Genomic DNA, 25,936 nt, shown 5'->3' on the forward strand with positions numbered 1-25,936 from the left:
AAGAAAATGTACAGATACATGTGCCTTAGAATAAATCTTTATTGACTTTACTTTAGAACTAGCAATAGAACAATAGACATTAGCCTACAAATGCCGTAAAACAATGCATTCACTCGGATAATGCAAAGTATGTAACACGTAACGTTTACAAAGGATATAAAAGATGCAGGGATTTTTTTAAATAACTGAAAGTAGTAATCAAAGTTATCATTGATTTTTTTTCTGTTTTGTTTCCAATCTCAAAACCATTTGATCATAAAACAACATAACTAATGCTCCTATTCATTAATTCATTTTAAGATCCGTTAAATTGAGAATTTCGTAAGTGACGCCTACATTTTTTTATAAATAAATGAACGTCATTTAAATTAATAGTGCAACAAAGCAAACTCTTTGTAATAATCCTATCGAAGTGCATAACATGTCAAGGCAAGAGGCAAATACATCTTTTTAAAAAAAATCACATTTATAATGGAAAAGGCTTTACCACTTTTTAATTATAAATATTTTTGAAAGACATAGCTAATTTAAAAAGCTTTCAATATTTACGAGAAATACTTAAATAAAATGAATCATGCGCATCACTATACTTGTAAAAATCTGAATAAAACTTTTTAAATAAATACCTACCACACAATTTTTTTTACGAATTATAAGGCGTATTTTTAAATGACAAAAATAGCAACTGCGATGGTTTAAAATTTGTTCACGGTAAAATTCAAATAAATTTTAAAGACAACGCGGAAGGAAATAAAATATTGGTTAAAACCTTTTTCAACAGAATTGTCCTTATCATAACAACACACAGACATATTTTGTTTAGCATAAATAATTAGCCTTTTTTAATTGAATTTGAATTGCAGCTTAATACTTTTGAATTATCTACCTAAGAACAATTTGTGCAAATGACGACGTCGTACAAGATAAAGATGGTCTAGTACAAGACCTCCAATGCGTGTATGCAATTAAATGGTATAAATGGTTTAACAAATGGTTCACCAAAAAAAATTTGACTTTCTTTAAAAGTCCACATTATCATTTGATGGTTTATATATGCGTTTATGATATACAAACTGCAAATATACCGAAGCATCTTTCAAACAAGAATATAAATACATCAGTATGTATAAATGAAAAAAAAACAACAATAATCTATTCTAGAGCAGGTTAATAGAAACTGATCATAGTCTCTACTGATTAACACTATTTCAAATATATTAAAGAACACTTCTTTTACAATGACAATTTCAAAGTTCAATCCTTAACATTTTGCATCAAAGCATAGATACCAAGCAGAGGTCCAAAAATGTACCAGAATGCCATTTGTCATTCATAAAACAATCGGTCCGATTGAAAAAATTGTTACAGATTTTATATTTAATCTAGGTTTACATTGAAAAATTAGGAACAACTGCTAACTTCGTTAAATCATCAAATATGATATATGTTTTAACGTTTTTCAGTAGTAAAAACTCTCCGTCCGAGTGGTCTTCTTATATATTATATAATTAATATATAACCTACAAATATATCAAGTAACATCCAAACATGAATATGAATAATACATTCTAGGATGTGTTGATAAAAACTAACCACAGTCTTAATAATGATTTACAACATTTCAAATATATTGAAAAACATGATCTTGTGCAATAACAATTTCAAAGTTAAATAATCTTTTACATTTTATTCAGCATCATAGCATAAAAAAAAAAATTTCAAGCATTTGTTCCCAAAATGTACCAGAAGTCCACTAGTCATTTATAATACAATCGATCCGATTAAAAAAATATAACACAGTTTACATTTTACCTAGGCTCACATTAAGAACATTAGAATCAACTTCTAGCATCGTTAAAACATCAAATATAATGTATGTTATCACGGTTTTCAGTAGTAAAAACTCGTCTAAATCGTCTTCTTATTAAAACAGTTACAATTATAATTGAAAGTATGATGACCAAAGCACCGGTTATTGTTGATGCTAATATCACAGTTCTCACCACCATCGAGGAATTTTCAAAATGGTTCCCTTTAAAAAGAAAAGAACATATAGTACGATATTCGGTTAATTGCATGAAAAATATTCAAAATGAATAAAATTATAACCTAATTCGTAAGACTCTGTAACTACAGTTGTATCCATTCCAACGGTGCATCCTATTATATTGTTGCAGTCTGATTCATTGCATCTGCACATTCTTTGACATCCTAAACCATAATTTGGAAACCGACATGGTTTTGAACAATTGGGTCCATAAAAACCAACAGGACATTCTATGAATATTGAAATTAAAAAAAATAACAAAATTGTTACAAAACAATATAGCGAAATTATGTTTTACGAACATAGAAAATCCCAATATATCTTCATATCAGAAATTGAGAATGTTGAGTTTGTTTCTATTACAGAAATAATTGTTGCGTATTATTTGAAATGAAAGAAAACGTTCAAATTTACCTTGTGTTATAAACTTTCTAACTATATTCAATGCTTTGATATTATCACTGTGACATCCCAATACATTGCTACATAATTCTTTACTGCATTGGCAATTGTTCTGACAAGAAAGCCCATAGTTGGGATATCTGCAAGGCCTAGAGCAATTCTTCCCGTAAAATCCAGGACTACATTCTATGAGGAGACAAAAACACAGGTGACTAATCTAAAATAGTCTATTATTTTGAAACATAATTTTACAAATTATACTGAATGTCACAAAAAGTGCTATCAATACACACACAACTTAAACCTTATTCCGTAATTGATTTCTTGCTTAATACCCAATACATATACAACACGATATATTATATTGTATACAAGATTCAAATTAGGTGAATTGAATTGCATTGAATTGTTTATGAAAGAGGTTTTGCAACCTTTTATCAAGATCCATCGAGTCATTTAAACATTCTAAATGCAAAATGTTTGCTACCGACATTACTTTAATTTAATCTACCAAGTACATTTCTAAAATATTATTGTCTGATTCTTTTAAGTAATGAATCAACTACCGTTCTCTAATCTAATCAATTGTCCATCAGTAATTAAGAATCTTGAAACAACGAAGCATAAACAATTGAAAATTCAAAAATCAACCAAGTTATGTACTATACGGATAAAAATATATCAACAAATGTTATAGCAATGTGTAGTTGTATTTCTTAACAACGATAAAAAATCTTTATTAAATCATCAAGTATTAATGCAAAAGAATATTTATGAAGTAACAGTTATAACATAGTAAGATGTACCTCTGCAAATTCCCATCGTATTGTCCCAATGGTTGTCGGGTGAACAGAGTGTAGACATCTTCCTGAGAAAAAAATATAACTAAGCAAAGATGAGGAATGATAAAAAATACATTTGAGTAGAAATATTTTACTTACGAAAATTGTAAAAAGTCATAACCCTGAAAAGAATAAAATGAAAAATAAACCATCAGAAACATTCTCAGCATCTTTGACATTTTATTTTGAAACATGTTTTAAACAAATTAGATTTTATGGTTAACACAGGAAATGCTTATACACATGTATCAGGAAACCATTCAATTGTGGGTAAACGGACCTAATTAAAGTCATCTCTGGAATATAATAGCTTTATTTTTGTGATGTTAGTAAGTTTCAATGATAAATTGAACTTGTAGAATTTAACTGTATTTGAACAAACTATAATGCATAGAATACAAGCTATTATAAAAGCTTTTAGTAAACCCATGTGTTCTATAATTAAAATATATCAATAAGGAAATGTTAATCTACACAAACATTAACTCAAATATTCAAAATTGTCCGTTCAAATTCTAAAAATTAAGGATTCTCTAGAAGCATTGTCTAGCCGTTTTGCTATTTTTTGTTTTGATAATAGACTAATTAAATCTATTTTTAAAATACCATATACATTTATATATAATTAAATATGAATGATTTTGTCAAATAAAGAGCGATAACTGAGATAACTTTGTATTTTGGGTTAAAATAGCTCACTTCATAAGAGGAACTAAAGGAATTTGTTGTTTAAAACACCTCCTTCCCCCTTCCCCCGTAAAACAAAAAGTTCATTTGGGTGTATAATATATTGTTATTTAGCAAATTCATACCAACGGATTTGTTGCTTCATGGGGGAACATATGTCTACAGACCAAAATACATTCCAAAAACGCATTTAGCTTTGTTACATTTCAAAAAATAATTAACAAATATGAATAAACACAAAAATCAACTTTATTATCTAACGTAAACATGTGATTATCTACGTGTTTGCCCACACAGGCCTCTAGGTAATATTTTTTAACTCATAGAGACCGATTTCAATGAAAAAATGTTTAGATCCCCTGCAAGCAAAACTTTCGTTTTAAAAATAATTATTTGGTTGAAAAATTTATTTTCATGTAAATGAATTAGGGATTCATTATTCCTTTTAGTAGATCAATTTGTTTTTGAATATCTGACAGAAATTCCGAAACATTTTTATGTAAAATGTAGTCGGGAAACGGGCGTTAGCGTTCACAGTTCTTAAACAACTGCTACATCTCGCACTGTTGACATTACATACATTTTTAAGAGAATTTTCCAGAAGTATTCATAACGTCTAGGGATATCATTTTATGTGAAACATTAAATGCATAAACACTCTCTTTTAATCCTTATGTTTTATTTGAAGCATGCAATTTTGTATTTATCTTGATATATATTAGTGATTAGCATCAGACAGTTCAGAAATAAAAGGTTTTTTGCTAAATATATATGTTTTTTGTTAAGAATTCATATTAAGCTATTTTCATTCTTATTACATCAAAACAGTTTCAATAGGGTATTTAACAAATCCTTTATTTTTATTTTATTAGATTACTTTTCTTAAGTATGCCCAATTTTTAACAATTAGATTGGTTTTTTTTTTTAAATAGAAATCGTAAAAATAACAAATTAAAGCTATAAACTTTAAGTAGCAACGAACAATTGATATTTAGTTTGACGATAGTAATATAATAGAAATTTAGGTAGAGTGAGTTTGCAATAAATCATATTGAGGAAAACCATTTTGCTGAGAATTCATCTGAGTAAATTTTGTGTGAAAACATTACACTAAAGGACTATGTGCGGTATGGTCTAATATCTGCCCCCAATTTTAACCAATTTTTAAATAGTGTCGTATAAAAATCAAATCTTCATAAACCATTGTACAGTGGACGCCTGTCACTGTAATCTTGATTTTAACCACCATTGCTCATTGGCTTTTTTTCTATGACGTCAACTTTATGACCTTATTCCTTCAAATGTGCAAACGGATGAAAATATTCTCATTTTTGCTTTATATTTTGCATTCGGAAGTATAGAGCGCAGGTCTGCTCAAGTAAGATTTTAACATATGTTTTTTTCCAGATAATTATACACATTATACTAAAAAATGGTACTTGAGCAAGCCTGCGCTCAATGTTTCCCAGTCGAAAAAGCATCGGAAAACACCCATATGTTTCCTCAAAACATCAATTTATCAAAATTAGGCAATCTTCATGACGTCATTTCTACACTATGACGTCACTGTGGTGATAACCTTTTGCACCCTTATTTTTTATATGATTCTAACTATCTTCACCATTATTTTTAAAGCGCTTTATAAAACTTTAATTTTGGGGGCAAAAAATGCATAAAACCGCACATAGTCCTTTGTGTAAATGCTCTTTACACATACATTGTAAAGAACATTTAACTGCATTAAATGATCATACAATCAAACAAACATAAAATTAAAACTGACACCCTTTTACAATAACTTAATACTAGGAATGTTTAAAGTGTATTTTAAATATATTCTAAAATGAAACATGCAGCAATCGCATCTGGTGAAAACGCATTATAATAACCCCCACCAACATGTGATCGCATGGGAGGTCCTGGGAATAGATCTGGACGGTTCACTTCTTATGGGCGGATAAGTGCCAATCTTCATGGATCGGAAGAATATGTTTTCCCGCAAAAAATTAAACACTTCTTTCGATTGAGATGAAATTCAATCTCTTCGAATCTGTATCATAAGGCGAAGCTTAAGGTCATACTTCAACACAGATATGTACATAAAGAATACGGCGAATCAATTTGGTAGGAGTAAGAACAAATCAACGGAAATACTAGCTGCTTTGATAAAGTTTCTTCTTTCAAAATGACATTTTTAATACAAGTAACAACTGCAGACATTTGTCTTTAGGTTTTAATGCCTTCATCAAGTCTAACTAGCTAAGTTATTGTCATTTATCAGCCAAAATGATCAGTCAATATAATGAGAGTAATAACATGCGGTTAATATTACAACTATTTCTTAATATCTTTCGTCACTACACAATAAAATACGAAACGTAAAAATTACTGTAATCATTTGAAATACATTGAAGAATAATGAAGCCTGGATGTGAAGTTTCATTTGTATATTAATTAGAGTATGAATCATATTCAATCCCAGACGCTGATTTATTTGATTGAATTTAGTTTGGTCTGAATAAAAACCATGAAAATCATTCAAAACTTCTGTATTATATATCATTATTCGTTTATAGAAACACTTTATAAAGTTAAACTCGATATTAGTCGACAAAATATATTGAAAGAGGAACTAGCTGACCAATGTATATAATCATGTACAATGTTTCCTTGATGGAGCATAAGAGTAACAAGTAAAGTGTAATAAAGTTCAAAATATATGAGTACTGAAAAGTGGCTGTATGCATGTGGCTGTACATGTATGCATGTTTCGAAAAGAACTAGCTACGTGTCGTTACGCAATAATTATAGAACATTCCCATATTTCAGGTCGGTAAAATATCGTAATTTTAAAGTGATTTAACTAAATTACGACATATTCAATCATATAATGTTAATGTTATGTAAACACAAAATAGCCTGTAATGATGAAGAAAAAATATCAAATCTACACTTGAATATGATTTAATATAATTTCAAACCCTGTGACTCGACAGGTACTGTGTCTATGCTTAGTTAAACATAATCAGCAGTCTTATAATATTTTTGCTTTTTGCGATTCAAAAAAAGTTAAATAGACTCAAGTATCTATCACAGCGTTTTATTCAAAGAAGGAAGCTGCATATATAAATTTAGTTCTTAACAATTAATTTTTTTTGGCTCGTTCAGCTCTTTCAAGAATAGTTCAATATATTCTCAAAAGACAACTTACTAACTAAAGTACGTAGGATAAATCTAATTACTTCCGTTATCCTCAATTAATGATTTTCCTCATTGATAGATCTTCTATGTCAAACACCATTCGGCTCGATATTGAATGAGATTTTTTTTAAATTATAATGAATGAGCCCATTTATATGATTTATACTTCGTTTTTCTTCTCAACGGCTTATTCCTTTGTATCATCATCGTAAGTATGTAGTTTGATTTTCATCATGAATTAATTAATAAATTTAGTGTCATATCATCACCCTTAATTTTTTTTTTCAGAGAAAGTCCTTTGATTTGTCCTTTAGATAGATATTGGGACAATGTTGCAGGGATATGCAAAGGTAAATTTAAATATTTTTCAAACAAACAACAAGGGGATCGAGCGGTCACATCTAGAAAGGTTATTTTCATTTGACATGCGTGTTTCAAGAGAAAGAGATTATTTTCTTCTTTTCTGCATCATCTAAATCAAAAAATTAAATCTTGATGATAACTTTCCCATTTGATGATATTATTATGATATGCGTGAATACATACATTTAATAATAAAACGGGTCCGTTAGAATCACGCAGGGAAATTGCCTTAGATGTTACACTTACCTGCTGACAAAGACATGATTCAAAATGTATATCTATTTATATTTATCTTATTAAACGATTCTCTAAATATATCAACAAGGACACACAACATAATTCAGAATATGGCAAAGGAAAATTTTGTTAATATTTGTCTTTTGAATATTAGAAAATACTAGTTAGATTAATAGTAAAACGCATTTTTTTTACTCTTTTTCTGATTTGTGTAATTTCCACTATTTTGTTGACTTTAAATCTTATGTTCACTCATGAACAAGAGCTATGTTATTGAGAAAATAGAAAGACGTCACTTTGAACAAGAAAATATCAAGAAGTTTACAAAAAGAACAGTAAAAGGGGCCTTGTTTTATTTGTCTATTGAATACATTCCATCCATATAATAGTTATATTTATCAAATATAAAGCATATTAATCTTGTTTAATCTTTTAAAACACAAAAATGATTATGTTTTGCAACAGATTAGGGGGTGTAAGAAACATGGCTTAATGAGTCTGTTTCAATGTACATTGTACCTGAATTTGAATATGTACCTGGATTTGAATAAGGAGAGAAAAGATAACCTAATTTAAAATCTTACTAAAAATAAATTAAAATTTTTTATATTCTCTATCGTATGATGATCCCATGAAAACACTCAGAATGTGTCCGCATGTATGGGGATGTATATATTAATGTACCATAGAAATGTGTCTCAATTTTTTGAGCTCTTGTGAATACTTCAGCTGAAAAAAAGTTTAAATTGGTGATTTTTTAACCCCGAAAACATATTAAAATGTGGGCATTTCCAATTACATATTATATGCTTTCTCATTGGCCTCAATCAAATTCAAAATAGCAAGTTACAGGTGACAGAAATTAACAAGTAACACAAATGTATATTTGTATATATAGTTTGATTTTTTGAAGGCAGAATCATTCATCTTATAAAATATATTTTTCACGACATTTAAGATTAAAGAAAACGATTTACATTCTCTCTGAAAGTATCATAAATTGATTATGAATAGTATTGCACTTACTATAAGTTTTAAGACCCTTTTTTTAAATGAATGTCAATGAAGAAAGATGTATTACATGTATGTATGTTTCAATATTTTTAAAAAATAGATTTAGATTGTTCCGTTTTTGTAGAATGTCTGGATTTAATCATCTCAATTGCTCAATCCCATGTCGATTTCCAAGCTATAGCTTTGAATGTCGAAACAAGTGCAACTGTAGTGATCAGATATGTAGCAATATCTTGGGATGCAACATGAATTATGTCAGAAGAAGAAAACAAGAATTGGGAGAAAAGGGTATATAAGAAATATGTCTTTGACAGTTATCATTTAGCATTAGGACTCTCAAACGATTTTTACGATCTACACAATTGAAGGGACAACCCTAAAAAAAACTGATAAAAATCGATATGACAGCTGCGATTAATATACGATCAAAACTACTATATGAATCGCATGGCGAATTCTGAAAAAGAAAATGTATTGGCAGATATACATGTATACACATCACAAAGTAAAATCTAAATTTGAACACTTAAGGCTTATATCCTGACCTAGATTCTTTGCACATTATATCCATGCGAGACATGATCCAGTATGATATACCATATATTTGTTTGCCCATATTTTTCCATTTTCGTAGACCAAATCATTTTTATTAACACATCATGATCATTGAAGATTTTTCAGGGATAATTATACATCTTATAATTATGAGACATTATACATGTAATGAGATTGAACTAAACTAGGTCCGCTAGATGGTCATACAAATTTTATAACATAAAACTCGGTTATAGCGAAGTCCTAAGGAACAATGGATTTACTTCGTTACATCCGTATTTCGATATATTCATATAACTAATCCGTAATGAAATCTATAGCAAATGCACTATATACATGTTTTCTTTAACCGGGCTAAAATTTTTGCCTAATAGAGGCTAAGAATGAAAATACATTCCTTTGATACCATTAACAATCGGATTATTTATTGAAGAATTTGTGCGAAAATAAATTCATTCAAACTATTATATACTATACTGATTCCCTTTTTATCAAAAGCTCTTTTACTTAGATATATGTAAGGCAAATATTGTCATATTTAAGGCTATATGGCAGATGTGTTTGATAATTTGTCGACCATTTATTTTCCTTAACTCTATTGTGTGCTTAAAAAAACTGTGTAAAATAGACTCTTAAATGTTATAAATTCATAAAAGTTATATTTGGGATTTGTATCAGTTTTTCCAAATTTCACTCTTGATTTCGGTACGTAAGACAGTTTCTAAATTATGTGAATGACAATCCTTTTGTATCATTCTAAATTCTTATTTTTCTTTTCTTTTTCATTTTGGATATACAAATAGTTTGCAATGTTGGTTATCATGGGCTCGATTGTTTAAAGCCATGCCGATATCCTAACTTTGGTCCATTATGTCAAAACAAGTGTGATTGCAACGAGACAATCCGCAGCAATGTAAGAGGATGCATCTTGGATATTTCCACCAAATTTGTAACAGAAGTGAAACATATAGGTAAATTGATAACGATTTTTTACATCTGTTTAGAAGTCAGCACATCCTTATATATTTTTAGAAAATAGGAACTAAAATTACAAAAAACACATATTTTTAAAATACACAATATCTTTTTCAAAGGAAAAGAACTTGAAAATTCTTCGGTGGATTCTTTAACGGATTCTTCGGGAGATATTAATATTGGAATATTGACAACAATAATAACCGCATCTCTTCTTGTCATCATAGTTGTGACTCAATTAATAAGAAAGCAATGTGGTCGAAGGACGCCTTCTTTTGAAACCAACTACAACACTTATCATATATAATCATCATACAACTACCTCCTTTGGAATCATATATAACTGTAACTACAAACATTAACAAATAGCTTGTTAATTTTAACATTACTCGATTGCTCTGAACAAATTTTACCATTTTTTTAAATTTTCAAACCTCTTAAAGTAATTTACGGTAATATTTAGTGTTTCATTTTTGGCAAACCGATCCTTAATTGATTTTTCAAGTATTTGTTCAAATACAATTATCATAAGGAAACGTTTAAGTAATTAAAAGTGCTGATGGCTTAGTAAACTTTATAGAATGATTTAATTTACGACTAAAAAAAGAGCAAAGGTCGTGAAAAACAAGTTGAGCTCATTTCTGTGAAAATAATTCTAAAAACTGGCAACAAAGCAACAATATTTATCAAGATACACATTTGAGATAAAATTTGATTATCATTAGTATATCATGAGTATATTCTTATAATATTGCCCATCTTTAAGGATAATAACCAACTTATATTATGTGACCAGGGACGCATTACATGTAACACAGAGTAGCGCGTACTATACTGTCTGATTAAATATCAAACGTATATAATAATTTAATAGCTAACAGAAATATGTTTGTATGAAAAGCATTATTTGTTGTTGCTGTTTTGTTGTTGTTGTTTTTTTTTATTGGGGGGGGTCGTTTAAGTTAATTGACACTTTATACTAGTAGTAAATCTCAAAGTGCTGTTCAATTATAGATATAAGCTTTGTGTTTTATTTCAAAATTCGTAGAAAAAAGTTGAATTATTTTTTCAAAGTTTTAATTAACTAGGAAATAAATAGCAGTTTAATCTTTGTATGGGACATCAATGATTCTAGTTTGCCTCAAAAAGGGTATTCACAGCTTTTTCTACAGCTTCCACACAATTGTGTCATTTGAGCAATACTTTGACAACAATTCCACAATCAATATTTCCAGCAAGAAATTTGCAGCCTAATGTAACTTCATCGGGAAATAAAAATATCTAATATCGACATTTTTTTTGGTAAATATGTATAAAATTGTGTCATGATGTATTGTATTATAATTCATTGTATATTCTAACATAATAATATGGATTTGTAGCATATAACTGTTCAACTGTATTTGTAAAAAAATGATATGATGTAAGATCATTTATGTTGAGCAACGACTTTATCACAGTTGATTTCATTTATTTTATAGAGACTACAATTTAAGCCTATAGAATTCCTATTCTGTCAATAATCTAAAAGGCTGTTTTAATTATTAGCTTTATATGTTTGATATAAAATCATTTCTGAAACATCTTCTTTGATTTTGTTTTTGCTAAAATTGCTCTTCTATTACAGGGCATACCTACATGTATGATACTCTCAATGGTTTGATGATTCAAACTAATTACAAAGATCATACACAAAACTATATGTTGTACATTTGCCTAATGAGCCCTTGTCAATTGAATTAAACAACAGCGGGTTTACTACCACTTAGACAATTTACACCTCTAAATAGCCATTTAAATCAATTGGATTCAAATGTTCATCTCTCAATTTTCGGAATTCACTTCGATTAGTCTGTATGGTAATGATGATAGTCTGTCATAAACACGGCAAATTGATCGACACAAGTGACGTTATTTCGAATACATATATAGAATATGTACTTTTTTGTCGTTGAATGCACTTTGATACCAGGTTCATAATTTTAACAGAAATAAATTTTATCATCAGCAGAGAGAAAACAAGAAGTAATCAATATTTGGTTTATGATGGATTGTATATTTGGAGATGCTTATACTTTGCATTCTATTTTTACGTTAGCAAACATTGAAGGTAAACCTAAAGAAGACAATTAAACAAGCTTAACATTTTGAGAACAAATCGTGGATATTTTCACGATCTTTTAAAGTTACTATTATCTTATAATAAAAGTTCCTGGAAAAGGTGAAAAAAGAGAAGGGATTTCTTGTGTTAATAATGCGTTACAATATAAATGTATCTACAGAGTTCACGTTCGTTTCGCTTGTTTTTTAAATGTTGTTGCCAGTGAACTTTATTCGTCTTCATGTCATTAGATAGATTAAATTGGAAACTGCAGTCAAGCATACCCATAAAGCCAATTTTATACATTTTTATGATGTTTTAAAATAATTTTTAAAAATTGTGCACATTTGAAAAAAAAAAACCCCGCTAAACTCTCTAATTTTGGTACAGATAGGACATGAATTAAACATTTTCAGGTACGATTTGCCTATTATATCACATAACCCAGGCAGTTTTATTGTTGTCGACGAAATATTTATTATTTCTATGCACTTTCACGTTTTAATACAAAGTTCTTAAAAATAAAGTAATAATGTCTTATTTGCAAGATAAATGATGGGTTTTTTATTAGTTTTATTCAGAATCTGTTTTTTTTTACTTGCATAATACTTGCATAACTTGCATGTTTCTGTGATGATGCAATCAAAATGTCCATGAAAACAACATTTTAACATTTCGTGTCTATCTACATGCAATTTTTACTATTTGTTTACATCATTGTGCTTTACTTTGTTAATTTAGAGTGCTTGTGTAAAACGGAATAGGAAGGTTTGTTATTTTAAGATTAAAAAACACACCCAACGGGAACTGAAAAGAGAATGCCAGTTTTTATATTTGTGATACAAATTTTTCTTCTAATGTTCCATTGTAGTATTTTTGCCAATGGTAAATGCGTTGGGTAAGTGTCTTTATTTTTACTTTATAAAGGTTTATTTATTCGAGTACAGTAGCATGATTTATATTAGATAATTAATGATCATTGAATAAATATTCAGGTCAACAACTCAACCTTGCTGTGTTAATTACAAATGGAACGAGGAAATAGGAAAATGCGTCCGTAAGTAATAAAATATTACATTTTTGCTATGCATTGTTTCAACCACTATTGAAATAAAACCACTATTGAAATAAATTATTTCAATAGTGGTTGGGAATGTATTTCATTAGAAAAATCACCTTGCAACCACTATTGAAATAAAACCACTATTGAAATAAATTATTTCAATAGTGGTTGGGTGCGTATTTCATTAGAAAAATCACTTTGCAACCACTATTGAAATACAACCACTATTGAAGTAATGATTTAATAAAGAACTACTTTACAGACACCGTTAAAGTTCAACTACTATTAAATTTATTTTTTTTTATGGTACAATTTTCACTGCTATGAAGAAGTAAATAACCAATTCTCGCTGATAAACATGCATATACATTTGTTTTTATTTAACAAACGATTCAAATACACAATTAAGGTACTAAAGACTTGCATACTTTATAATTATAGTAATCAAGACTATGGTGTAAATGTACTTATTTTATGATTTTCACTGTTGTGGTAGAAATAACCAATCCTCGCAGATTAACATATAGAAATGTTTTCATATTTGTTCTTTGCCTTTTTCTTTCTATAGATATATCATGTTTTATGGAAATTGTAAACTATTTGTACTAGAAGACAACGTTGTAAATTGCCAGAACTTCTATTCAAAACCCATGCATATTAAAAAATGATTTATAGCTTATATATCATTGTTAAGATAACTAATTTCAATGATGGTTGGGAATGTACTTCATTAAGACCAATATTGAATGAAATAAATTATTTCAATAGTAGTTGGGTATCTGTTTCATTATAACCACTATTGAAATAAATTATTTCAATGGTGGTTGGGTATGCGTTTCATTATAACCACTATTGAAATAAATTATTTCAATAGTGGTTGGGTATGCGTTTCGTTATAACCGCTATTGAAATAAATTATTTCAATAGTGGTTAGGTATGCATTTCATTACAACCACTATTGAAGTAAAGTATTTCAATTGTGGTTAAGGATGCGGTTCATTACAGTCATTATTGAAATAAAATATTTTGATAGTGGTAGGATGTTATTTTAATGCCTATTATTCCGACTGTGCATAACACTTTCGGTTCCAGATGACAGGTGGTATGGGGAACATGACCATATAGAGGTAAATCAAAGAACATCATAATTCATCATCTCATAAGACATACTTCTTTTCTGAAGAAACTCCCCTAGCAGAAAGGAAAGTGTTACAAACAGACATAATAATAGACATAAAACTGAAACGCATCATCAACCACTATTGAATAACTTTATTCCAATAGTGGTTGAAATGAAAGGTATCCCAATCCACTATTGAAATAAATTATTTAAATAGTGGTTGAAATGAATCGCATCCTTAACCACTATTGAAATAATATATTTCAATAGTGGTCGTAGTGAAGCAACCCCCAACCCCTATTGAAATAATTTATATTAATAGTGATATTTATAATAATATTTATCAATAAATAATTTTTCAATATACAGGAGGTTTGAATAGAAGTTCTGGCAATTTACAAGATGTTCACAATTGTAAATTAATGAAGGAATTCATTCTAAGCTACGATTGAAAATATAATTTTAATTGAAATTGTACTTCAACAGTGTCTGTAAATTGATTTTCAAAATGGAAAACATCCCGGAATACTATTTAAATATTTTATTTTAGTAGTGGTTGTATTTCAATAGTGGTTGTAAAGTGATTCTTTAGATGAAATACATTCCCAACCATAATTGAAATAATTTATTTCAATAGTGCTTTTATTTCAATAGTGGTTGCAAAGTGATTTTTCTAATTAAATGCATTCCCAACCACTATTGAAATAATTTATTTCAATAGTGGTTTTATTTCAATAGTGGTTGCAACAATGCATACCTTATTCAAACTTTTGAAATGAAATGTCAAGTCAAATAGGTTTCTTAGGCCTCTTGGACATAAGTCACATGTCAGACAGTTACAAAACGTTTTATTTTTATGTTTTTGCAGGACCACACAGATTTTTATCAATTAAACTGAAATAAAGTTTGTAAAAATAATATCCCTGACCTTCCAAAAAGAAAATGTTTTTCCTTTTTTTTTTCAATCTATTATGATATGCGTGCATACATACATTTAATTATATAACGGGTCGCTAAGAATCCCACTGGGAGATTGCTTTAGATGTTACAAACAAAGATATGGTTCAAAATGTATATCTATCTATATTTATCTTATTAAACGATTCTCTTAATATATCAACAAGAACACACAACATAATACGGAATATGGCAAAGGAAAATTTCGTTAATGTTTAAGTGTTTTTTGAATATTAGATAATACTAGTATAGATTAATAGTAAAATGCATTTTTTTACTCATTTTCTTATTTGTGTAATTTCCAATATTTTGTTGACTTTAAATCTGATGTTCATTCATGAACAAGAGCTATGTTATTGAGAAAATAGAAAGAAGTCACTTTGAACATGAAAAAATCAAGAAGCTAACAAAAAGAACAGTAATTGGAGCCTTGTTTTTTTTATCTTTCGAATATATTTCATGCCTATAATAGTTATTTTTATCAAATATAAAGCATATAAATCTTGTTCAATCGTTTAAAACACAAATATCGTTATGTTTTGCAACAGATTAGGGTTGTAAAAGAAACATCGCTTAATGAGTCTGTTTAAATGTACATTATATCTGAATTTGAAATATGGAGAGAAAACACTCAAAATCTTACTAAAAAGAGATTAAAGATTGTTTTTTTCTTCCGTTTAATGATCCAATGAAAACACTCAAAATGTGTCTGCATGTATGAATGTATATATTAAAGAACCATAGTAGAAGTGTGTCTCCATTTTTTGAACTCTTATGAATACTTCAGCTGAAAAAACGTTTGAATTTGTGATTTTTTTTTTACCCCAAAAACATTAAAATGTTTGCTTTTTCGATTATATATTATGTGTTTTCTCATTTGCCTCAATCAAACTACTATATATATATATATATATATATATATATATATATATATATATATATATATATATATATATATATATATATATATATATATATATATAGTTTGCAATCAGACTTTTCAGCATGCTCAAAAAATGTCGACATCGATTTCGTGAAAAAATGACAAATTAATTGTGTGAATTGTGTGCCTAAACTGTCATGATCTTGAATCAAAGTACTGAAAGTACTGTTAGACGGTGGCGTCGTTTGAGAGTGGCATATTACACGTAACAATGTGTGATGTATGATAATTATTTTTGTCGGTCAGTATCGCATACATGCACTAATACTTAACGCTTACTCGCACAACTGGTCGTGAGTTTCCTACATGGATAATTCTGTGGAAATCGTAGCTGTGATCTCAACCTACACTTTACAAATGCTGTGTCTCTTGGTCGTCATCTTTTGGGGAAAACCCAAAGATTTATCACAGTAGTCTTTGTCGTATAGAAGTTTGTATTTATATTTTGTATCAATATGTTTGTATCTATATCAGTTGACATTAAAACCCCGTTTGAATGACTCAATAAATATATGGGTTGCCACCACATATTGAATGAATATTTAATCAAATCCAAAGAGATTTTATCACAGTTCGCCCAAATATTTGATTTTTTGAAGAAGGGGAATTTTGGTTTTTTCTCTTTTGACCTTTGGGTTGACCCCGCAAAGGGGAACAACTTTTGAAAAGTGTGGATTGGACTATTGTGCTTTAAATATATTGTAGATTTCTCAAGTAACGAGAACAAATAAAGCTTTGGCATGATAAAATACTTATTTTTACTAACTATTTGGGCATACGTATAGCATGTTAATTGTCCCTCTCGACAGCATTTTCCCTCAATTTCTTCACGGGGAAAAAGTTGCAGTCTTGTGGACCATCACATTTGATTTTTTCCTCATAGTCAGTTAATACATTTAGGTGTAAAGAAAACGGAATGGGTTTACAAGAACCTGTTTGATAAAATTGGTATTGCTTTTCGAATGCACGTCATCATGAAACAGAAGAGTAAATCAATATTTTATCTTCGACTTTAGTGGATTATTTCCATTTACTCACAGCGAAAGTGAATGAAAATTTTAAAGAATAGCATACAACATTCAGTCGCGGCAGTTTCATTAATCAACGTTTTAAACATATGTTCTATTGTATTTAGCAATATATTTATTCAAATCATTTGAATGAATTCGGGAAAGTCACATGCTATATTTTATCGCTTCTCGGTACACTTTAACACATATAAATTACTTGCTACATTAAACTTTTCTAGTAAACTTACAACAAATATTGATTAATTGTACAAAATTAGTTTTTAAAAACACCAAACAAACAAAATTCAAGTTAAATGCACGTTTTTCTGACCGTACAGCTGTGTTAATAAAGAAGATGGGGGAATAAGATATTTGATATGGTATTATACAAGTTTACAAAATGGTAATTTCTAACTATATTCAGTTTGAAATATTTCAAAAAGATAAGAAAAAAATAATAAATCTTTAAGTTTTGGTGGTATCGAACCCACAACCTAAAAACCCAAGTTCTATAAAGTTTCCTTGTGGCTGGTGCTCTAACCACTGAGCCATTTCATTCACAACAAAGTGTGTTGTTGAAATGCTATATGAGACTATGACCACGAATTTACGGACTTGTATTATATTTCTTAAACGTTCAATTGTTGAGCTACAAAATGACATTTTTGAACTGTAGTAGGTCATCTCTCCACATTTTAGTTAACTAAAATCGGTTTAAAATCCATTAAACCACATTTAGACTGTAAAAAAAAATATTGAGCTCAGACCCACTCTATGAAAGAAAATGCATTAAAGTTATAAAAATTACACTATTAGGAGGTTTTGACACTCATACACAAGTTTAAATCAATATATTGCAAGTATTTAAAATATTTAAAGATCACAACCCGATGTTACCTTAAATATTCATTGTTTTTAATAATTTTTTTAAAAAGTATCAGATTTAATGATATTTTAATTTTGCCGTATCTAACCATTCCTCATATGCGCATTTTACACGCCTTATTCACCCATTCTATTTAATGTTATTCTTTGCATGTACTATAGACAATAGATCTAGGGATCGCAAATCCCGGCAATATTTTCGGGAAGCTATAGTTCTGTAGCTCAGCAGAATTCTACAGTCATCTATGAAGCACATTTTTTTGCCTTCATGTTTCATTATTTATCGCAAATATAGCATGGATGTACATACGCTACGGCTGATGTAGCATTGCGTTCAGTGATGACACTTTCTAACCGGTGTGTATTTCAATTGCGAGTCTCAACAAGCTGGCGCATTTATATAGGCCCGCCTATTTGTAAATGCATGTTGACAAAATGATGCTAACACTTGGAAACAAATGTCGAAGAAAGTTCATAAAAGAGTTGTACTCGCGAGTTATAAAAATTATTTGAGAACAAACGGGGCGATGTTTACGTACAAATGTAAATAATTTTATCTGTTAGTGAAAAAATGCCCCAAAACCAAAGAAAAGATTCTCTAATACATTTAGCAGGGACGGGCGCATATGAATTAAAGCCACTATTTGTACTTCGCTCATCGAATTGCGTTATTCAGCTCATTGAAAAAATAATCGACAGAAACTGTTTAGTTAACAAATTATTATATCTTACATTACCGTTCACAATGTACCATAAATATATATGGAATATCGCATGTTTTTTCTCACAAAAAAGCTAGCGTTTGCTGCAAATTAGAGATACACGAGCTGACACGCCGTGAAATCCATAAGACGCATACTCAGTATGTAAAAAAAAAATCTGAACTAAAAATATTTGAAACATCGTAAAATGTAGTTTATATACATTTAAAATGGCGACTCGATTTGCACGTGAATTTTACAATCCGACGTCGATTAGCGTGTTTGAGAGAAAGTCAGCAGCAAGTAAACCGTCAACATCGGCGGTAAATATTGTCTGATGAATATCGAAGTGCCTGTAATAAAATTAATGTTTCTACAGACTGAGTGAGGTACAAATTAAGGTACATTGTAAATCCCAGGTCAGTCGAAAATTAACATAATTTTGTATCGTATATTTAAAGTTTTTTGTGTGTTTGAAAACACATGCACACTTGTAGAAGAAACTGTGCCATTGATCGGTTGAAGTTCAATAAAATGTAATTTATGTAATATTCATTGTCAGTATCTCTTGTGAATTCTTTGGAATAAGCTACAACGACAAAATTATACTGCTCAACTAAAACTAATGCGTTGAAAATGGCTGAATTTGTCGATGAAGCATAATTGTTGAAATATGAAATGGCAAACCAGTTTAAATAGTGTGTTTCTGACAAATATTTATATCATAAAAATAAACAAGAAGCAATTATTGTGACCATTTGTGACCAATTATCGCAGTGATATAGTTTATACAGTCCTGATACAGAGTTGCTGGTGCTTAAATTATTAATACCGCGTAAACAGACAGGGTAAGTAACGGAAAACACAATTTCATACATTATTTAAATGTATGTACAAAATAATTAGCAGCTATAATGCTTAAAATATCTGATAAGATAAAAATTAGTTCTCATACTGAAATCGACACGCAGATAAAACATTGTCTGTATGACACTGCATAAATGTACCTAACAGAGTTATCGTTCGTTATCCGCTAGGGTCCCCGTGAGAAATACTCTTCCGGTCAGGTCCGTAGCAATAGACCGTGGCTATTTATAGCCACCGTCTAAAAATGATTCAAATATAATTTCAAAAATGTTTAATTTGAAAATAATCTTTTGGAAATAACATTTGTAAGAAACAAATATATGTTTACGTTTCAGTCCCTCGAAAACTAATTAAAATATATCCGGCAAAAGCAGAAAAAACTAAATTTTAAAGAATAGAAAGAACACTTGAAAAATACCTCTTGTCAAACAACACATCTTTGTTTGACACAAAAACGTTTCGTGAGATCGTTGATGTCTTCATCACATTCATTCAAACTGTGTGTCGTATTCTATGCGTTAATGTATTACATGTATGTACATTTCACTATTTGTCAAAATTATATTTGGTTTGTTCCTTTTTGTAGAATGTAGGTCTGAATTTAATCATCTCAATTGCTCAAACCCATGTCGATTTCCAAGCTATGGTTTTGAATGTCGAAACAAGTGCAACTGTAGTGAACAGATATGTAGCAATATATTGGGATGCAACATAAATTATGTCAGAAAAAAAGAAAAAGAATCGGCTGAAAAGGGTACATAAGAACCATGTCTTTGACAGTTATCATTTAGCATTAGGACACTCAAACGATTTTCCAATCGACGCAGTTGACGTGACAGCCCTTAAAACCTAATGAAAATCGATATGACAGCTACGATTAATATACGATCAAAACCACGATATCAATCGCATAGCGAAATGTGAAAAGAAAGATGTAGTATTTGATATATAAACAATAAAAAGTAAAATCTAAATTTGAACACTTTAGACTCAGGCTCATATCCTGACATAGATTCTTTAAACATTATATCCATGCGAGACATGATCAAGTATTATAAATCATTTTTGCCTATATTTCTCAAGTTTTGTAGAACAAACCATTTTTATGAACACATTATGATCAGTGAAGATTTTTCAGGACTGGGACATTATAATGAGATTGAACTAAACTAGACCGCTAGATGGTCATCACAAATTTTATAACGTAAAACTAGGTTATAGCGAAGCCTAAGGACCAATGGATTTACTTCGTTTTATCCGTAATTCGCTTTATCAATAAAACGAATTCGTAATAAAAACTAGCGAATTCACTATATACATGTTTTCTTTAACCATGCTACAATTTTTGCTAATTGAGGCTTAGAATGAAAATACATTCCTTTGATACCTTTAAAAATCGGATTGTCAATTGAAGAATTTATGCGAAAATAAATTCATTCAAACTATTATATGCTATACTGATTTCCTTTAGATCAAAAGCTCTTTTACTTAGATATATGTAGGGCAAATATTGTCATATTTAAGGCTTGATGGCAGATTTGTTTGGTAGTTTGTCGACCATCTTTTTCCTTAACTCAATTGAGGGCTTTAACATATTTGTGTAAAATTGGCCTTTAAGTGTTATTCATTCATGAAAGGTATATTTAGTATTTGTATCAGTTTTTGTTTTTCCAAAACGTTACTCTTGATTTCGGCACGTAAGCCTGTTTCTAAATTATGTGAATGACAATGCTTTTGTATCATTCTAAATTCTAATTTTTCTTTTTTTCATTTTGGAAATGCAAATAGTTTGCAATATTGGTTATCATGGGCCCGATTGTTTAAAGCCATGCCGATATCCTAACTTTGGCCCATTATGTCAAAACAAGTGTGATTGCAACGAGACAATCTGTAGCAATGTAAGAGGATGCATCTTGGATATTTCCACCAAATTTGTAACAGAATTGGAACATTTAGCTAGTATAGGTAAATTGAAATAGTTTTTTTTATATCTGTTTAGAAGTCAGCACATCATTATATATTTTTTAGAAAATGGGAACTAAGAGTACAAAAAAAAAACATATTTTCAAATTCACAATATCTTTTTTCAAAGGAGAAGACCTTGAAAATTCTTCGGTGGATTCTTCAATGGAATCGTCGGGAGATATTAATATTGGAATATTGACAACAATTATAACTGCATCTCTTATTGTCATCATGGTTGTGACTCAATTAATAAGAAAGCAATGTGGTCGAAGAACGCCTTCTTTTGAAACCAGCTACAACACTTATCATATATGATCATCATACGACGACCTCCTTTGGAATCATATATAACTGTAACTACAAACATTAACAAATAGCTTGTTAATTTTAACGTTACCCGATTGGTCTGAACAAATTTTACCATTTTTGTTTAATTTTCAAATCTTTTAACGTAGTTAATGGTAATACTTAGTGTTTCATTTTTGGCAAACCGATCCTGAATTGATTTTTCAAGTATTTGTTCAAATACAATTATCATAAGGAAACGTTTAAATAATTAAACGTGCTGAAAGCTTAGTGAAATTTATAGAATGATTTAATTTATGAGTAATAAAATACTCAAAGGTCATGACAAACAAGTTGAACTCATTTCTGTTAAAATATCTCAAAAATCTGGCATGAAAGCAACAATATTTTTCAAAATACACATTTTAGATAAAATTTAATTATCATTACAATTCTCATTTTATCAGGGGTATATCCTTATGATATTGATGTTTGTTTATGATCACCTTTAAGGATAATAAGCAACTTATATTATGTGACCAGGGACGCATTATATGTAACACAGAGTAGCGCTTACTATACTGTTTCATTAAATATCAAATGTATATGATAATTCAATAGCTCAACAGAAATATTTGTGTAAAAAAGCAATTTTTTGCTTTGCTGTTTTGTTGTTGTTGTTTTTTATTTTGGGGGATGGAGTCGTTAAAGTAAATTTACATTTTTATAGTAGTAGTATACCGTATATCAGGTTTTTTCCGCGTGTATCCAATTTCCGCTTTGTTCGCGACGATTTCCGAATCGCGGAAAATAAATCAGCGTAAATTTGATACAAAGTTTCCTTTTTGTAATAGAGTTCTCTCTTTCCTGATGAAGTGTACAGGTAAATAAAAGTACGGTGAACTGTGTTCAGTTAGTTTACTTAGAGGTACAAATCGCGGGATCGGAGAACAAGTGCCAGATAATAGATTTGTATGCCGCGTTGTTTATTTAATAATCCATTGACAAGCTTATTAAAACGTTCGCTTTCCTTGCATAAACCGATGTCTAATTATACCAGAGCTATTGGTATATGTAACGGTACAAGATATTTTTATTTATGACTGTTTGCGTCTCCGAAAATAATTGTCGGTAATTATTTCACATTACGGAAAACGTGTAAATGGATTCATTGTCCGAATTTTTCATTACAAAGAGCGACAATTTAGATACTTTTCGCCACTTTCCTCACAGGTTTAGGCAATCGTAAATTATATTTACAATGTGACTTTGAAATAGTGAAAATTAGATTCGCGTAAATTTTATATACCCTTCCAGGCTCTGATTCGCGGAAAAAACATGACGCGGAAAAAACCCGATATACGGTATCTCAAATGTGCTGTTCAATTATAGATATAAGCATTGTGTTTTATTTCAAAATTCGTAGAAAAAAGTTAAGTTTTTTTTTAGTTTTAATTAATCAAGGGATTAATGCAACAATGTCCACCTTTGATTGACTCGTTTGAAAAACATTGATGGATAAACGACTGTGGCAGTGCTCGGTGCAGATTAATTGTTAACCATCTTTATAATTCCTTGAAGTTCCTAACACGTCGGTCAGTACATCCCTTAGAGGGACCAACTATTATATGGATTAGCCCCCATATACCCATATTATTTCTATATTTTTATTTTTTCTAATGATGGGAAAATAACAGCCTATTTTTATTCCAAAAAGGAACTTGCTTCCAAAATTTACAGGTTACTTTTAATGTCGTGTCAAATTGTATTCAAGGTATTTATTTATATAAATTTATCTTTTCTTGTTTGTCTTAAAGCGAATTACATTTGACTTTAATAGAGTACATTTACTGCAGCTTTTGTAATCTTTTAAAGCAGTATGAACAGCATTTTTAAAGTTTTCTGCTATTTTGACAATTTTGCATTCAACATTGACCGATAATATATACACATAAGATGAAAATAAATCAGGTGAAATATTTGACAACTAAGAAAAAAATAGCAGTTTAATCTTTGTATAGGATAACAAATAACAATGATGCTAGTTTGCCTCAAAAAGGGATTATTAATAGCTTTTTCCACAGGTTCCACTCAATTGTGTTATTTGAGCAATACTTTGACGACCATTCCACACTAAATATTTCCCGCAAGAAATTTGCAGCTCACGCCTAATGGAACTTCATCGGGAAATAAAAATATATAATTTCGACATTTGTTTTGGTAAATATGTATAAAATGGTGTCATAATGTAATGTAATTCATTGTATACTCTAACATAATAATATTGATTTGTAGCATATATCTGTTCAACTGATTTTTAAAAAAATAATAATATAATATAAAATCATTTATGTTGAGCGACGAGTTTATCACATTTGATTATATTCATTTTAGAGAGATTACAATTTTAGCCTATTGATTTCAAAAATATTCAATAATCTATTTTTTATTATTTTGTTTGAGCTTTAAATGTTTGATATAAAATCATTTCTGAAAAATCTTTTTAAATTTTAAAGATTGCTAAAATTGCTCTTCTATAAGAGGGCATACCCACATGTATGATACCCTAATTGGTTTGATGATTCAAACTAATTACTAAGAACATACACAAAAATACATGTTGTACATTTGTCTTATACGCCCTTGTCAATTGAACTAAACAACAGTGGTTTTACTACCATTTAATCAATTTACACCTCAAAATAGCCATTTAAATCAATTGGTTTCCAATGTTATCTCTAAATTTTCTCTGCGATAAGTCTGTATGGTTATGATGATATCCTATCATATACACGGCAAACACATGTGACGTTATTTAAATTACATATATAGAATGTGGAATTTTTCGCCGCTAAATGCACTTTGATACTAGAATCATAACTTTAACAGGAACAAAGCAAATTCAATCATCAGCATAAATGAAACAAGAAGTAATCAATATGTGGTTAATGGTGGTTTGCATGTGGCAATGTTTATACATGTATAATTCTATTTTGACGTTAGTAAACTTTAAAGTTCGCTACCTTAGACATTAAGAGCTGATTTATTAAATGATTTAAAGTAATATGTGTTCAAAGATTTAAAACAATATATAAACTTTTTACACATTTAAAAGTTCATGCACACGCAGCATAATGACATACGTTTAAACACTCATCTTTAATCTGGGCCAATTTAAGCAAAAATAAACAGAACAGTATTCTACAGATGACTATTACACAAGTTTAACATTTCGAAAACATATCATGAGTATTTTCATGGTTTATTTAACGTATCCAATACCTTAAAAATAAAATTCTCTGGAAAGGGTGAAAAGAAAGAGAAGGGCTTCCTCTATTGATTATGGGTAACAATATAATTGTATCTACATAGTTTACCTTCGCTTCATGTGTTCTTTAATTCTTTATTCGTGTTCATATCATTTGGTAAAGTAAACTGCATACAAGCATACACAGAAAGCAAATTACAGACATTTTTAGGATGTTTTAAAAACAATAGTTAATAATGCACATTTGAAAAGAAAACGCGCTGAATTCTAGAGTTTTTTGTTTAGAAAGGGCATGAATCAAATATTTTCAAGTAAGATTTGCCTATCTTATCACATTACCCCGTCATTTATATTGTCGTCAACGAAATATTTCTAGTATTGAATAAATTAATTATTTCTTTGCACTTTGACGTTTTTATATTTAGCGCTTAAAAATAGAGTCATAAAC

General features: G+C 29.4%; 3 protein-coding genes across 3 annotated transcripts; 2 read left to right on the forward strand and 1 right to left on the reverse strand.

Moving 5' to 3' along the window:
- Positions 1-1,689: 1,689 nt before the first annotated feature.
- LOC128183010 (multiple epidermal growth factor-like domains protein 10) lies at positions 1,690-3,462 on the reverse strand. The gene is made up of 4 exons (XM_052851797.1): positions 3,256-3,462; positions 2,462-2,635; positions 2,110-2,277; positions 1,690-2,032 (listed from the first exon to the last, which is right to left on the reverse strand). Exons 1-4 carry the CDS (start codon positions 3,311-3,313, stop codon positions 1,863-1,865), a joined length of 570 nt encoding a protein of 189 aa, XP_052707757.1. The 5' UTR covers positions 3,314-3,462; the 3' UTR covers positions 1,690-1,862.
- Positions 3,463-7,316: 3,854 nt separating this feature from the next.
- On the forward strand, positions 7,317-11,797 carry LOC128185428 (cell death abnormality protein 1-like). Its single transcript, XM_052855023.1, has 6 exons — positions 7,317-7,387; positions 7,468-7,529; positions 8,425-8,437; positions 8,918-9,081; positions 10,152-10,319; positions 10,443-11,797. Exons 1-6 carry the CDS (start codon positions 7,317-7,319, stop codon positions 10,628-10,630), a joined length of 666 nt encoding a protein of 221 aa, XP_052710983.1. The 3' UTR covers positions 10,631-11,797.
- Positions 11,798-13,306: 1,509 nt separating this feature from the next.
- LOC128185429 (cell death abnormality protein 1-like) lies at positions 13,307-22,321 on the forward strand. The gene is made up of 4 exons (XM_052855024.1): positions 13,307-13,322; positions 20,557-20,724; positions 21,759-21,929; positions 22,066-22,321. The coding sequence occupies exons 1-4, from the start codon at positions 13,307-13,309 to the stop codon at positions 22,248-22,250; spliced, it is 540 nt and encodes a 179-aa protein (XP_052710984.1). The 3' UTR covers positions 22,251-22,321.
- Positions 22,322-25,936: the final 3,615 nt, after the last annotated feature.

The sequence above is a fragment of the Crassostrea angulata genome, chromosome 5, assembly GCF_025612915.1.
Source record: "Crassostrea angulata isolate pt1a10 chromosome 5, ASM2561291v2, whole genome shotgun sequence".
NCBI classification, from domain to species: domain Eukaryota; kingdom Metazoa; phylum Mollusca; class Bivalvia; order Ostreida; family Ostreidae; genus Magallana; species Magallana angulata.

Bases quoted from the DNA above. Each gene is read 5' to 3' on its own strand.
- LOC128183010 (XM_052851797.1), bottom strand. From the start codon at position 3,313: ATGTCTACACTCTGTTCACCCGACAACCATTGGGACAATACGATGGGA. The intron at 2,636-3,255 runs GTACATCTTACT...GTCTCCTCATAG, and splicing joins TACGATGGGAATTTGCAGAG to AATGTAGTCCTGGATTTTAC. The intron at 2,033-2,109 runs GTTATAATTTTA...TTCTTTTTAAAG, and splicing joins TACAGAGTCTTACGAATTAG to GGAACCATTTTGAAAATTCC.
- LOC128185428 (XM_052855023.1), top strand. From the start codon at position 7,317: ATGAATGAGCCCATTTATATGATTTATACTTCGTTTTTCTTCTCAACG. The intron at 7,388-7,467 runs GTAAGTATGTAG...TTTTTTTTTCAG, and splicing joins TATTCCTTTGTATCATCATC to AGAAAGTCCTTTGATTTGTC. The intron at 10,320-10,442 runs GTAAATTGATAA...TCTTTTTCAAAG, and splicing joins AACAGAAGTGAAACATATAG to GAAAAGAACTTGAAAATTCT.
- LOC128185429 (XM_052855024.1), top strand. The intron at 20,725-21,758 runs GTACATAAGAAC...AAATGCAAATAG, and splicing joins AAAAGAATCGGCTGAAAAGG to TTTGCAATATTGGTTATCAT. The intron at 21,930-22,065 runs GTATAGGTAAAT...TTTTCAAAGGAG, and splicing joins AGAATTGGAACATTTAGCTA to AAGACCTTGAAAATTCTTCG.